The following is a 14,474-nucleotide window of genomic DNA, read 5'->3' on the forward strand; positions in this document are numbered from 1 at the left end:
CCATTCCCCAGCCTAAGTTCCTCTGGTTTTGGGTCTGGAAGTTCAAGGGGGTGGGAGGGCCTCTGCTACTGCTAATGAAAGCAGCTGGTCTCAAGAGAACCCAATGCAAGGAGGCCAGACTGAGAGGCTCTTCCAGAGGAGGATGGGCCCAGGAGGTGAGGGCTATGGAACAGTCTCAGGGTTGCCAGCTGGTCACTCTGAGTTTCTTCATCTTGAAATGGGGCTGCTCATCTCACTGGACTGTTATGGGGGGAAATGAGGTAACAGACATGGCCATGCACTCCAACTGCCAACTGCTGAGTCTGTGCAGGCAGACTTGCTCTGTCCCTGTCCTGTGCCGTATCCCCTGGGGGAGCAGTGTCAGCTGAGGCTGGAGAGGTGGGTGGGCCCATGTGCGGGGTAAGGTGGTAGACCCCGGCGTTGGGGGTCTTGGTGTGGTGGGAAAGGAGCCCACTTCTGCCAGGTCCCTGCACGCCTGTGACCTGCTCTGTCTCTGACAGGAGTTGCCCAAGTATCTCCGAGGCTACCACAAGTGCACGCGGGAGGAGGTGCTGCAGCTGGGGGCGCTGATCTACAGGGTCAAGTTCGAGGAGGACAAGTCCTACTTCCCCAGCATCCCCAAGCTGCTGTGGGAGCTGGTGCCCCAGGACCTTATCCGGCAGGTCTCACCTGATGACTGGAAGCGGGTGAGCATGGGGTGGGCATCGGGAATGGTGGGGCCCTGAATGGGCCTCGGGGCACCCCAGGGGCCAAGGGGGCAGACACTGGCCAGCAGCCCAGGGAGGTGCGTCTTGTGGTTCCTGTACTTGATGAGGCCGCCCACCCTTGTTCCTCCACCTGCCTTATCCTTCAGTCCTCCATGCCAAGGACTCAGTGGCCACTTGGCAGTCATTTATCCTGTCCTGGTTACCATGGTGACCTGTTTGTCCTTGATACCCTTTGGTCTGCCTGCCTGGGGGTGAGAAGGGAGGTTGGGAGTCCATTAGCTGAAATATGGGGAGAGCCCTTCACAGTCCCCAGGTCTGCTGTCCTAGTCCTGGCCCTGAGGGTGCAGACGGGGCTGGAGTGGGCAGGGGTGGTGTGGGGAGGACTCTGAGCTCTGAGCTGGCCTGCCCTGAGCAGGCCTGTCCCCAGGACTGAGCCCAGCCCTGACCGCCCTGTCCCCATAGTCCATCGTCGCCTACTTCAACAAGCACGCAGGGAAGTCCAAGGAGGAGGCCAAGCTGGCCTTCCTGAAGCTCATCTTCAAGTGGCCCACCTTTGGCTCAGCCTTCTTCGAGGTGAAGGTACACCATGGGCTTCTCAGAGCAGAGGAGGAGGGGAACAGGGCATTGAGAAAGCACAGAGACTCCTCCCTAGGACTGTGGGAAAGAGCCATGGCCTTGGACACCTGCCCTGGTGAGGGAAGGAGGGCAGCACCCTCAGCCTTGTCCCAGCTTAGCGTCTTAGCTGGGGTAAGTCCTGGGGACAGAGGGACCAGAAGAAGCTCAGCCTGGCAGTGGAGGCAGACATGTAAACAGGCTGGGGTAATGGAGGATGGCCTGTGTTCTGACACTGGGGAGCCCTCGCCCAGGTGGCAGAGCTTGGGAGGCTCTGCCGGGTGTGAGAAGGCCTCTTAGAGGAGGTGATATCTGAGCTTTCCAGGCAGACCCTGGAAAGAGTGCTCCTGGCAGGGGTCCCACATAGACAAAGGCCTGGAGGTGTGAGAACTCAGGTCTGGGAAGGAAATCCAAGTAGTGAGGGCAGGAGGCGAGAGTGGGCTGTGGAGAGCAGCAGCTTGGCAAGCAGGTGAGAGGCTGGGTTTCCTGCAGGGGTGGCCTGCCTTGGAGGGTTTTGAACACAGGTGACGTGGCCAGAAATCCTCTCAGGCTGCGGGTGGAGGAGGGGTCTGAGGGGCACAACAGAGGCAGGAGTGTGGTGAGGAGGCTGGTGTGAGAGGATACGTATGGTCTTGTCACACAGCTAGGATGGGAGGCCTTTTGAGGAGCTTGGCTGTGCGAGGAGAACAGGTAGGTAGCTGGAGGCAGGTGCAGGGTCCAGGAGGCTTTTAAAGATGGGAGGCCCTTGGGCTGAGAGGGAGGACAAAGCAGAGGATGGCCTGGGGGACCCAGGAAGGGATGTGGGGCAGCACTGAGGGCCCAGCGGAGGTGGAAGCCATAGGTCATGGCAGGGCCGTCAGTACCATATAGGCAACAGGAGAGGCTGACTTTATCCCAGCTGGGGCCAGGCTTCATTCCTGTCCCCAAATGCTTTTCTTGCTCTGGCCCCCCATCTGATGCCTTCTCATCTTTTTTTCTAGCAAACTACGGAGCCAAACTTCCCTGAGATCCTCCTAATTGCCATCAACAAGTATGGGGTCAGCCTCATCGATCCCAAAACGAAGGTGAGCAGGGATAAGGCAGCAAGTGGGGGCGGGCTTCTCTGCCTGAACCTCAGACACAGTCCCAGAACGAACCCCACAAGCCCTCCTAGCCACCATCTATCTCCAGACTCATCCACCCATCACGTGGCTTCAAAAGCTGTCAGCGTTTGCTAGGACTTTACCCAAGGCTTGCTCCACCAAAATTGCTCTCCTGAAGTTACTAACAAACTCCTTCCTATAGAATGTGAACTCCCTTTAGTACTTGGCCTTTCAGTATCACTGGATGCTCTGCCCATGCGGGTCATGGGGCTGGCTGTGCAGGGGTGACCGTGCGTCTGTGTTTCTGGGCCAGAGCAGCCCAGCTGCACACCCAGAGGGTCCGACTGGACAGGTGGTGAAGAGGGCTCGTGACCACCATCTTTCCATTGGCTTCGTGCTTCACGCATTCCTGGCTGTCCTCTGTGTCTTGGTCATTCCTTCCCGGACCCTTTGGTGCCTGCTCCTGTACACCGTGTTTCCCAAGGCTCTGCCCTGTCTTCTTCTTGGCTCCCTCCTCAAACTCTCCCTGGACCATCTCATTCAGGCCACGGTGTCAGTTCCCTCAGGTCTCCCAATTTCCGAGTTCTGGCCCCAAGTACCCAACAGCCTCCTAGACTTCCTGGGTGTCCAAACCAAGGTGTGGAGGGGGAGGCACCTGCTTCCCACCGCAGCTGGATGGCAGAGCTGGCTTTTCCCTCCAGCCATGGGCTCCTCTGAGGGCCTGAGGCCTTCTGTGAGGGCATGTGTGGGCAAGTGAGGCCACAGGGCCCAGGCTGTGCCTCTCTATGCCCTTTCTGCTCCCCCAGGATATCCTCACCACTCATCCCTTCACCAAGATCTCCAACTGGAGCAGCGGCAACACCTACTTCCACATCACCATCGGGAACTTGGTGCGCGGGAGCAAACTGCTCTGCGAGACGTCACTGGTGAGGGCGCATCCTGCTGGGCCTGGTGGGCTCCCTGCCTTGCCTGCAGCTTAGCCAGCCTCCTAGGGCCTGGAACAAACACAGTAGTGTGCGGCTGGGCCTGGGATCGTGGGCAAGGGTCATGCTGGGGCCAAGGCCAAGGTCAGGTCAGTTTGAGGCTCAGCTTAGGTCTGGGGAAGGGACTTAATCTGGGGCTGAGGAACAGATCCCTCGTTCAACAACTGTTGTTTGAGTGCCTTCAGTATCTGGGGATTGAGCCCACTGTGACAGCCCTTTAGCTCCCCGAGTTCAACAGTGGAACCATTAACAATGAGACCTCCTTGACCAAGCTCAAACTTCCAAGGCATAGCTCAACTGAGAGCCAGTAGGGTCACTCCTGGAGGGAGGGATCCGTGACTTGAGGGACCCACAAGCTAGGGGCTTAATGTGGGGTCATAACACTGTAGAACCTTAGCCATCTGGCTGGATGAATTCAACCCTTCAATTGTGCAGATGGGAGATAAGCCCTGAGTAGGAGGGATTTGCCTTTGTCCTGGGTTCTGCCCATTGCAGATTCCTGGGAGCTGTGCTATGGTCTGAGTGGCTGGCCCTGTCCCACCGTGTGCTCGCTTATCTTCTCACCCCTGCTTCCAGGGCTACAAGATGGATGACCTCCTGACTTCCTACATTAGCCAGATGCTCACAGCCATGAGCAAACAGCGGGGCTCCAGGAGCGGCAAGTGAACAGTCACGGGGAGGTGCTGGTTCCATGCCTGCTCTCGAGGCAGCAGTGGGTTCAGGCCCATCAGCTACCCCTGCAGCTGGGGAAGACTTATGCCATCCCGGCAGCGAGGCTGGGCTGGCCAGCCACCACTGACTATACCAACTGGGCCTCTTATGTTCTTCCAGTGAGGCATCTCTCTGGGATGCAGAACTTCCCTCCATCCACCCCTCTGGCACCTGGGTTGGTCTAGTCCTAGTTTGCTGTGGCCTTCCCGGTTGTGAGAGCCTGTGATCCTTAGATGTGTCTCCTGTTTCAGACCAGCCCCACCATGCAACTTCCTTTGACTTTCTGTGTACCACTGGGATAGAGGAATCAAGAGGACAATCTAGCTCTCCATACTTTGAACAACCAAATGTGCACTGAATACTCTGAAACCGAAGGGACTGGATCTGCAGGTGGGATGAGGGAGACAGACCACTTTTCTATATTGCAGTGTGAATGCTGGGCCCCTGCTCAAGTCTACCCTGATCACCTCAGGGCATAAAGCATGTTTCATTCTCTGGCCCGACAGTGTCTTTGCTCAGGGAGGGGAAATGGAAGGGAAGGGCATGTGGGGTCAGGACAGGGCCTTGCAGGGGAGCAGCCTATATAACGACTTCTTTGGTCTTAACTTGCTGGGGCCAAGCTGGTCTGGGTTTGGGGATTGGGGAGCTTGAGCTCAAGATGTGCCTTAAGTGGCTTAAAGGGAAGAGCTGAGATTGGGGTGGGTTGGGAGGAAGTGCTGGACATCAGGCTGGGAGGTGAGGACCTAAGTGTGCATGAGCAGCTGGGGGTCTAGAGGAGGAATCAGCTTCTGGGCTGTAACTAGGGCCAGTGGAGCCACAGCGGCCCTTGCACCTGCCAGAAACACCTTGGCTCATCAAGACATGTCCAAGAACCCCAAGAACAATGCTGCCTTGGGTTAAATCTTCATGTCCAGTGGGTGCCAGTAAAATGTTACTTTGTGACCAGCATGGGACAACCAGGTTTGGCCATGACTGGAGTAGGGCTGCAGGTGGGGGTTTCAGACAGGGAAGGTGTGACTTAGAGGTGGGGCATCCTCAGACTGTGGCTGGGATGAGCACCTAGAGAAGTGATTGATTGATAGTGGAGAATCCCCTTGTGGGGAGGGTTTGTGATCTGCCCTCGAGGTCCCATACTTCAGCAGAGCCAGGTCCTGCTTCTTTTCATACACTACAGTGTCTGGGTCATCAGCATCTATGTGCCTGTCTACCCCACAAGGAGTGCTATTCCTGATCTCCTTAGCTGTTTTTTAGTGTAGGACTGGCTGGTGTGTGTAAATGGAGGCCTCAAACCAGAGAGCCCTGCTTTCTGGGATGGTAACGTGGCTGTTGGAGGACACAGCTCCACAGGTAGCCCAGGAGAAATCTGAGCCAGAAGGAAGGTGCTGTGGTAGTCTGCCTTATACCACCATCATAAAGAAGAGGAGGCTCAGGTCCAGAAAGGATGTGTAAGTAAGTGGGAAGAGTTCAACTCACTGCTTCTAACTTTGGGCTGCCAGACAGAAGGGGCTCCAGATACTTGTTCTAAGCTCTGGTTTCCCCTCAAGGCCAAAAGCTCTTGAATGTGCATGGATTGTGCCCACCCTCTTACTGGGGAATCAGCAAACCACAAGCTATCAGGAAGTAGCCCACTGCACCATAGAGCAGTTAATGTGGGGTGGGGATGAGATCTTTTTCCCTGACCCATGCCCCTCTCATTCTGTGGCCCAGAGAATGAGATCACTCAGATGGCATCACTATTGCCCCCATCCCCCAGCCTTCATCACCCTGGTTGATCACGAGGCGTCCAAAGAATAGACCACTACCTCTGGCTTCCTGAGAGGTTGCCTTTACTTATATGCACAGTCACTCCTTTAGCAGAAAATATTATGGAGGTGTCAGGATGAGATAAACCTGACAGCAACCAGTTCCAAGACCACACACAACAGTTTTCCCCTTGCCTAGCCCCTTGAGATGCATTCTTGATAGCGAGAGCACAATGGTTCCCCGAGAGCCTCAATGGCCCTTCTGTGTGCCTTTATCAACCACTCCCCACCATCACCACCCTTAGGCAGAGAGAGGAAGAAGCAGGGGAGATGTGGCTAATTCTTCTTTGGAAACACAGAAGGCTATGTCAGATGCAATGGAATATATTGTGACATAGGATTATTTGGAGTATTCAGCCATGGGGATCTCTTAGAGGTCTCTTATTTAAGGATAGGGGACCTCTATGGAGGGCATGGTTGGCTTATCCACCTTCAGGGTGGGCAATGTAGTTTGAAAGGTAGCCTCACTTGTAGCCTGCCTGGTGGGTGCTTGGGTGAGTTCAAAGACCGTGGTGGGCATCGGTGGTTGAATCTCATGCTTGCCAGGCTTCAAAGGTGTGACAGCATTCTTGATAGGTAGTAGTTTCTTGGATGGTGCTGCAAAATTGAAATGGCCTTGGTGTTCCTTTCCACTCTTGGGTAAAGCCGGGTAGAGGGCTGCTAGAGTCCAAGGACTTTCCACAACTCGGACAGGAGGTTTCATGGCTATGTGCAAATCTATCTTCCTCATTCTTACTTCCACTCTGAGTATCTGTGGGATGGAAAAGACACAGATTCCTCAAATGTCACTTCTCCACTCTCTGTCAGTCATGTGTGAAATTCAAGTTATCTCTTAAATGTTAGCCACTCCCTTACCCTTTCAGGTTCTTTCCTCCAAGCTCTCCCCTCTACCTCAGGCTTTGTGCAAACTTTATTATGGCCCTCCAATTCAGCCTGGGGCTGGGGCTTAAGAGTCTACTGCATGAGGCTCTAGCTCACCATGGAAGTCCTCAGAAAGCAGAGACTGACATTTGCTTAAAGTTCATGTATTCCATAGCCATTAAATTAGTTTAGAAAAATGAGGGCTTCCCTCAATTAAAATGAGGGCTTTTTAAAGGGCAGAGACTTTGTCTTGCTTGCCACTACATATACAGTGCTCAGAAGTGTTTGTCACACAGTAAATGCTCAATAAATAATTTCTGTCCAACAGAAAAAAAAATTAGATGGTAGATACTTCTAATAATGGAGCTAGGAGATCAAGACCAATCCTTCTACCAAAGACAAATTAAAAACTGGATGATATACAAAAACAAGAAAACATCTTAAAATTATCTGCGTTTACAGTATACAGAGAAATTGCATGGCCAAAATCTAGAAGAGTGTGAGAATCTAAAGAAGCCCAGAACTCAGGTTTTGTTTTCTGCTTAGATTTACCTTTTATTTATTTTTATTAATTAATTTTTAAAAGTTTTTTAGTTGTTATAAATATTCAAAGCTTTTTTTTTAACCTGAGTGTAATTCAATCTGGAAGAAACAGCTACAAACATGAGCTTCCATTTTTTTTTTTTTGTCAGCTTTATAGGAGAAAGGGAATTTTTATTGGATTTGAATGGAATTTTTAGATCAATTCCATGACAATATCTTTATAAGTTTTCTAATTCATGAACATGATTGCTCCATTTATTTGGGTATTCTTTCTCTCACTAAAGTTTTGTAGTTTTTAGTGATCAATCATATGCCTTCCCTTGTGAAGGCTTTTTTGATTAAAGTCTATTTTTTCTGATATATTTTTCTGATCTAAGGGATATATACCAGAGGCTGTGAATCTTTGGGGTTATCATAGGATAGTTACCGCTCTTTTATTATTATACTTTAAGTTCTAGGGTACATGTGCACAATGTGCAGGTTTGTTACATATGTATACATGTGCCATGTTGGTTTGCTGCACCCATCAACTCGTCATTTACATTAGGTATTTCTCCTAATGCTATCCCTCCCCCATACCCCCACCCCACGACAGGCTGTGGTGTGTGATGTTCCCCGCCCTGTATGCAAGTGTTCTCATTGTTCAATTCCCTCCTATGAGTGAGAACATGCAGTGTTTGGTTTTCTGTCCTTGTGATAGTTTGCTCAGAATGATGGTTTCCAGCTTCATCCATGTCCCTACAAAGGACATGAACTCATCCTTTTTTGTAGCTGCATAATATTCCATGGTGTATATGTGCCACATTTTCTTAACACAGTCTATCATTGATGGACATTTGGGTTGGTTCCAAGTCTTTGCTATTGTGAATAGTGCCGCAATAAACATACGTGTGCGTGTGTCTTTATAGTAACATGACTTACAATCCTTTGGGTATATACCCAGTAATGGGATCACTGGGTCAAATGGTATTTCTAGTTCTAGGTCCTCGAGGAATCGCCACACTATCTTCCACAATGGTTGAACTAGTTTACACTCCTACCAACAGTGTAAAAGTGTTCCTATTTCTCCACATCCTCTCCAGCACCTGTTGTTTCCTGACTTTTTAATGATTGCCATTCTAACTGGTGTGAGATGGTATCTCATTGTGGTTTTGTTTTGCATTTCTCAGATGATCAGTGATGATGAGCATTTTTTCATGTCTGTTGGCTGCATAAATGTCTTCTTTTGACAAGTGTCTGTTCATATCCTTTGCCCACTTTTTGATGGGGTTGTTCTTGTAAATTTGTTTAAGTTCTTTGTAGATTCCAGGTATTAGCCCTTTGTTAGATGGGTAGGTTGCAAAAATTTTCTCCCATTCTGTAGGTTACCTGTTCACTCCGATGGCAGTTTGTTTTGCTGTGCAGAAGCTCTTTAATTAGATCCCATTTGTCTATTTTGGCTTTTGTTGCCATTGCTTTTGGTGTTTTAGTCATGAAGTCCTTGCCCATGCCTATGTCCTGAATGGTATTGCCTAGGTTTTCTTCTAGGGTTTTTATGGTTTTAGGTCTAATATTTAAGCCTTCACTCCATCTTGAATTAATTTTTGTATAAGGAGTAAGGAAGAGATCCAGTTTCAGCTTTCTACATATGGCTAGCCAGTTTTCCCAGCACCATTTATTAAATAGGGAATCCTTTCCCCATTTCTTGTTTTTGTCAGGTTTGTCAAAGATCAGATGGTTATAGATGTGTGGTGTTATTTCTGAGGGCTCTGTTCTGTTCCATTGGTCTATATCTCTGTTTTGGTACCAGTACCATGCTGTTTTGGTTACTGTAGCCTTGTAGTATAGTTCGAAGTCAGGTAGCTTGATGCCTCCAGCTTTGTTCTTTTTGCTTAGGATTGTCTTGGCAATGCCTTGTAAGTTGGATTCCTAGGTATTTTATTCTCTTTGTAGCAATTGTGAATGGGAGTTCACTCATGATTTGGCTGTTTGTCTGTTATTGGTGTATAGGAATGCTTGTGAGTTTTGCACATTGATTTTGTATCCTGAGATTTTGCTGAAGTTGCTTATCAGCTTAAGGAGATTTTGGGCTGAGACTATGGGGTGATTTTGTATCCTGAGACTTTGCTGAAGTTGCTGATCAGCTTAAGGAGACTTTGGGCTGAGACGATGGGGTTTTCTAAATATACAATCATGTCATCTGCAAACAGGGACAATTTGACTTCCTCTCTTCCTAATTGAATACCCTTTATTTCTTTCTCTTGCCTGATTGCCCTGGCCAGAACTTCCAACACTATGTTGAATAGGAGTGGTGAGAGAGGGCATCCCTGTCTTGTGCCAGTTTTCAAAGGGAATGCTTCGAGTTTTTACCCATTCAGTATATTGGCTGTTGGTTTGTCATAAATAGCTCTTATTATTTTGAGATATGTCCCATCAATAGCTAGTTTATTGAGAGTTTTTAGCATGAAGGGCTGTTGAATTTTGTCAAAGGCCTTTTCTGCATCTATTGAGATAATCATGTGGTTTTTGTCATTGGTTCTGTTTATGTGATGGATTACATTTATTGATTTGCATATGTTGAACCAGCCTTGCATCCCAGGGATGAAGCCAACTTGATCTTGGTAGATAAGCTTTTTGATGTGCTGCTGGATTCAGTTTGCCAGTATTTTATTGAGGATTTTCACATCAATGTTCATCAGGGATATTGGTCTAAAATTCTCTTTTTTTGTTGTGTCTCTGCCAGGCTTTGGTATCAGGATGATGCTGGCCTCATAAAATGAGTTAGGGAGGATTCCCTCTTTTTCTATTGATTGGAATAGTTTCAGAAGAAATAGTACCAGCTCCTCTTTGTATCTCTGGTAGAATTCAGCTGTGAATCCGTCTGGTCCTGGACTTTTTTTGGTTGGTAGGCTCTTAATTATTGCCTCAATTTCAGACCCTGTTATTGGTCTATTCAGGGAGTCAACTTCTGAATTCGGGTGGGTAACCCAACCTTTCTCACTTTAGTTTTGGGAGGGTGATCTTTGCTGGTTTAGTCTTGGGAGGGTGTCCAGGAATTTATCCATTTCTTCTAGATTTTCTAGTTTATTTGCGTGGAGAGTTTATAGTATTCTCTGATGGTAGTTTGTATTTCTGTGAGATCAGTGGTGATATCCCCTTTAGCATTTTTTATTGCATCTATTTGATTCTTGTCTATTATTCTTGCTAGTGGTCTATCAATTTTATCTTTTCAAAAAACCAGCTCCTGGATTGATTTTTTTGAAGGGTTTTTTTGTGTCTCTATCTCCTTCAGTTCTGCTCTGATCTTAGTTATTTCTTGCCTTCTGCTATTAAATTTGTTTGCTCTTGCTTCTCTAGTGCTTTTAATTGTGATGTTACAGTGTCAATTTTAGATCTTTCCTGCTTTCCCTTGTGGGCACCTAGTGCGATAAATTTCCCTCTACACACTGCTTTACATGTGTCCCAGAGATTCTGGTATGTTATGTCTTTTTTCTCATTGGTTTCAAAGACCATCTTTATTTCTGCCTTCATTTCGTTATTTACCCAGTAGTCATTCAGGAGCAGGTTGTTCAGTTTCCATGTAGTTGTGCAGTTTTGAGTGAGTTTCTTAATCCTGAGATCTAATTTGATTGCACTGTGGTCTGAGAGACAGTTTGTTGTGATTTCTGTTCTTTTACATTTGCTGAGGAGTGCTTTACTTCCAACTATGTGGTCAATTTTGGAATGAGTGCAATGTGGTGCTGAGAAGAATGTATATTCTGTTGATTTGGGGTGGACAGTTCTGTAGATGTTTATTAGGTCCACTGGGTGCAGAGCTGAGTTTAAGTCCTGGATATCCTTGTTAACCTTCTGTCTCGTTGATCTGTCTAATATTGACAGTGGGGTGTTAAAGTCTCCCACTATTATTGTGTGGGAGTCTCTTTGTAGGTCTCTAAGGACTTGCTTTATGAATCTGGGTGCTCCTGTATTGGGTGCATATATATTTAGAATAGTTAGCTCTTGTTGAATTGATCCCTTTACCATTATGTAATGGCCTTGTCTCTTTTGATCTTTGTTGGTTTATTGGTTTAAAGTCTGTTTTATCAGATACTAAGATTGCAACCCCTGCTTTTTTGCTTTCCATTTGCTTGGTAGATCTTCCTCCCTCCCTTTATTTTGAGCCTATGTGTGTCTCTGCACTTGAGATGGGGCTCCTGAATACAGCACACTGATGGGTCTTGACTTTTTATCCAATTTGCCAGTCTGTGTCTTTTAATTGGGGCATTTAGCCCATTTACATTTAAGGTTAATATTCTTATCTGTGAATTTAATGCTGTCATTATGATGTTAGCTGGTTATTTTGCTTGTTAGTTGATACAGTTTCTTCCTAGCTTCGACGGTCTTTACAGTTTGGCATGTTTTTGCAGTGGCTGGTACTGGTTGTTCCTTTCCATGTTTAGTGCTTCCTTCAGGAGCTCTTGTAAGTCAGTCAGGCCTGGTGGTGACAAAATCTCTCAGCATTTGCTTGTCTGTAAAGGATGTGATTTATTTCTCTCTCTTTCACTTATGAAGCTTAGTTTGGCTGGATATGAAATTCTGGGTTGAAAATTCTTTTCTTTAAGAATGTTGAATATTGGCCCCCACTCTCTTCTGGCTTGTAAAGTTTCTGCTGAGAGATCCGCTGTTAGTCTGATGGGCTTCCCTTTGTGGGTAACCCAACCTTTCTCTCTAGCTTCCCTTAACATTTTTTCCTTCATTTCAACCTTTGTGAATCTGACAATTATGTGTCCTGGGGTTGCTCTTCTTGAGGAGTACCTTTGTGGTGGTCTCTGTATTTCCTGAATTTGAATGTTGGCCTGCCTTGCTAGGTTGGGGATGTTCTCCTGGATAATATCCTGAAGAGTGTTTTCTAACTTGGTTCCATTCTCCCCGTCACTTTCAGGTACACCAATCAAATGTAGATTTGGTCTTTTCACGTAGTCCCATATTTCTTGGAGGCTTTGTTCGTTTCTTTTTACTCTACTTCTCTTCTCACTTCATTTCATTAATTTGATCTTCAATCACTGATACCCTTTCTTCCACTTGATCAAATCAGCTACTGAAGCTTGTGCATGTGTCACGTAGTTCTCATGCCATGGTTTTCAGCTCCATCAGGTCATTTAAGGTCTTCTCTACACTGTTTATTCTAGTTAGCCATTCGTCTTTTTTGAAGGTTTTTAGCTTCCTTGCAATGGGTTCGAACATCCTCCTTTCGCTTGGAGAAGTTTGTTATTACCGACCTTCTGAAGCCTACTTCTGTCAGCTTGTCAAAGTCATTCTCCATCCGGCTTTGTTCTGTTGCTGGCAAGGAGCTGCAATCCTTTGGAGGAGAAGAGGCAGTCTGGTTTCTCCCCATCTTTGTGGTTTTATCTACCCTTGGTCTTTGATGATGGTGATCTACAGATGGGGTTTTGGTTATGGATGTCCTTTCTGTTGATGCTATTCCTTTCTGTTTGTTAGTTTTCCTTCTAACAGTCAGGTCCCTCAGCTGCAGGTCTATTGGGGGAGTTTGCTGGAGGTCCACTCCAGACCCTGTTTGCCTGGGTATCACCAGCAGAGGCTGCAGAACAGCAAATATTGCTGCCTGATTCTTACTCTGGAAGCTTCGTCTCAGAGGGGCACCTGGCTGTATGACCTGTCAGTCAGCCTCTACTGGGCGGTGTCTCCCAGTTAGGATACACGGGGGTCAGGGACCCACTTGAGGAAGCAGTCTGTCTGTTCTCAGAGCTCAAACACTGTGCTGAGAGAACCACTACTCTCTTCAGAGCTGTCAGACAGGGACGTTTTAGTCTGCAGAAGTTTCTGCTGCCTTTTGTTCAGCTATGCCCTGCCCCCAGAGGTGGAGTCTACAGAGGCAGGGGCCTCCTTGAGCTGCGGTGGGCTCCACCTAATTTGAGCGTCCTGGCTGCTTTGTTTACCTACTCAAGCCTCAGCAATGGCAGACACCCCTCCCCTAGCCAGGCTGTGGCCTTGCAGTTCCATCTGGACTGCTGCACTAGTGGTGAGCAAGGCTCTGTGGGCTTGGGACCTGCTGAACCAGGCAGGGATATAATCTCCTGGCATGCTGTTTGCTAAGACCGTTGGAAAAGTGCAGTATTAAGGCTGGAGTGTCTCGATTTTCCTGGTACAGTCTGTCACGGCTTCCCTTGACTAAGAAAGGGAAATCCCCTGACCCCTTGCATTTCCCAGGTGAGGTGATGTCCCGCCCTGCTTCTGCTTGCCCTCCATGGGCTGCACCCACTGTCCAACCAGTCCCAGTGAGATGAACCAGGTACCTCAGTTGGAAATGCAGAAATCACCCGTCTTCTGCGTCAATCACGCTGGGAGCTGCAGACCGGAGCTGTTTCTATTCAGTCATCTTGGAACAGACCTCAGGATAGTTACCTCTCTTGATTAGGTTATGCTATATGACAAAGGTTCTGGGATAATTACTCCAATGATTTACATTACATTACATAGACTTCATCATAGATTACACAGACTTCATCATAGCAGACTGGAGAGATATTCTGTTGTTGGCTTTGAAGAAGTAAGCTGCCATGTTGTGAGGACCATGTGGGTAGGACTTGAGGGTCACCTCTAGGAGCTCAGACCAAAACCCTGCTAACAGCCATTGAGAAAACAGAGATGACTTCACTTCTACAACTATGAGGAACTTAATTCTGCTAACAAGCAGTGAGCCTGGAAGAGGACCACAAACCTCAAATAAGATTATAGCCCCAATTGATACCCTGTAAAGAGTAAGTAAAGGAACTGTCTAACCCATGTCTGTGAGAAAATACATTTGTATAGTGTTAAGCTGCTAGGTTTGGAGTAATTTTTTTAAATACGGCAATAAAAAACTAATATAGGCTGGGCAGGGTAGCTCACATCTGTAATTCCAGTGCTTTAGGAGGCCAAGGCAAGCGGACTGCTTGAGGTCAGGAGTTTGAGATCAGCCTGGGCAACATAGTGAGATGCCATGTCTACCTTTTTTTTTTTTTAAATTAGCCAGTCATAATGGTTTGTGCCTGTGGTCCCAGATACTAGGGAGGCTAAGGCAGGAGGATTGTTTGAGCCCAGGAGTTCAAGGTTGCAGTGAACCATGATCATGCCACTATAATCCAGACTTGGGCAAAAGAGTGAGACCTTGCCTCTAAACAAGCAAAACAAAAAACTAGTAAACACAGCAATAGA

At 47.6% G+C, this 14,474-nt stretch overlaps 2 protein-coding genes across 10 annotated transcripts in view; one reads left to right on the forward strand and one right to left on the reverse strand.

The window, feature by feature from the left end:
• MYO7A (myosin VIIA) overlaps window positions 1-4,593 on the forward strand; it is an 88,558-nt gene extending 83,965 nt beyond the window's left edge. For 7 of the 9 annotated variants that reach the window (XM_063783256.1, XM_063783254.1, XM_063783255.1 and 4 more), the window contains 6 exons: window positions 501-686; window positions 1,170-1,286; window positions 2,300-2,383; window positions 3,208-3,327; window positions 3,961-4,042; window positions 4,347-4,593. In XM_063783256.1, the coding sequence (XP_063639326.1) occupies window positions 501-686; window positions 1,170-1,286; window positions 2,300-2,383; window positions 3,208-3,327; window positions 3,961-4,042; window positions 4,347-4,453 (696 nt within the window). In that variant the 3' untranslated portion in view covers window positions 4,454-4,593. Of the gene's footprint in view, window positions 1-500; window positions 687-1,169; window positions 1,287-1,962; window positions 2,010-2,299; window positions 2,384-3,207; window positions 3,328-3,960; window positions 4,185-4,346 lie in introns of those variants that run through there. The other 2 variants (XR_010147287.1, XM_063783257.1) reach the window with 2 other exon arrangements.
• Window positions 4,594-6,205: 1,612 nt separating this feature from the next.
• GDPD4 (glycerophosphodiester phosphodiesterase domain containing 4) overlaps window positions 6,206-14,474 on the reverse strand; it is an 84,821-nt gene continuing 76,552 nt past the window's right edge. Inside the window, 2 exon segments of the mRNA XM_063783265.1 lie at window positions 6,206-6,615; window positions 6,617-6,648. Of these exon segments, the coding sequence (XP_063639335.1) occupies window positions 6,283-6,615; window positions 6,617-6,648 (365 nt within the window). The 3' untranslated portion in view covers window positions 6,206-6,282.

The sequence above is a fragment of the Pan troglodytes genome, chromosome 9, assembly GCF_028858775.2.
Source record: "Pan troglodytes isolate AG18354 chromosome 9, NHGRI_mPanTro3-v2.0_pri, whole genome shotgun sequence".
Taxonomy (NCBI): domain Eukaryota; kingdom Metazoa; phylum Chordata; class Mammalia; order Primates; family Hominidae; genus Pan; species Pan troglodytes.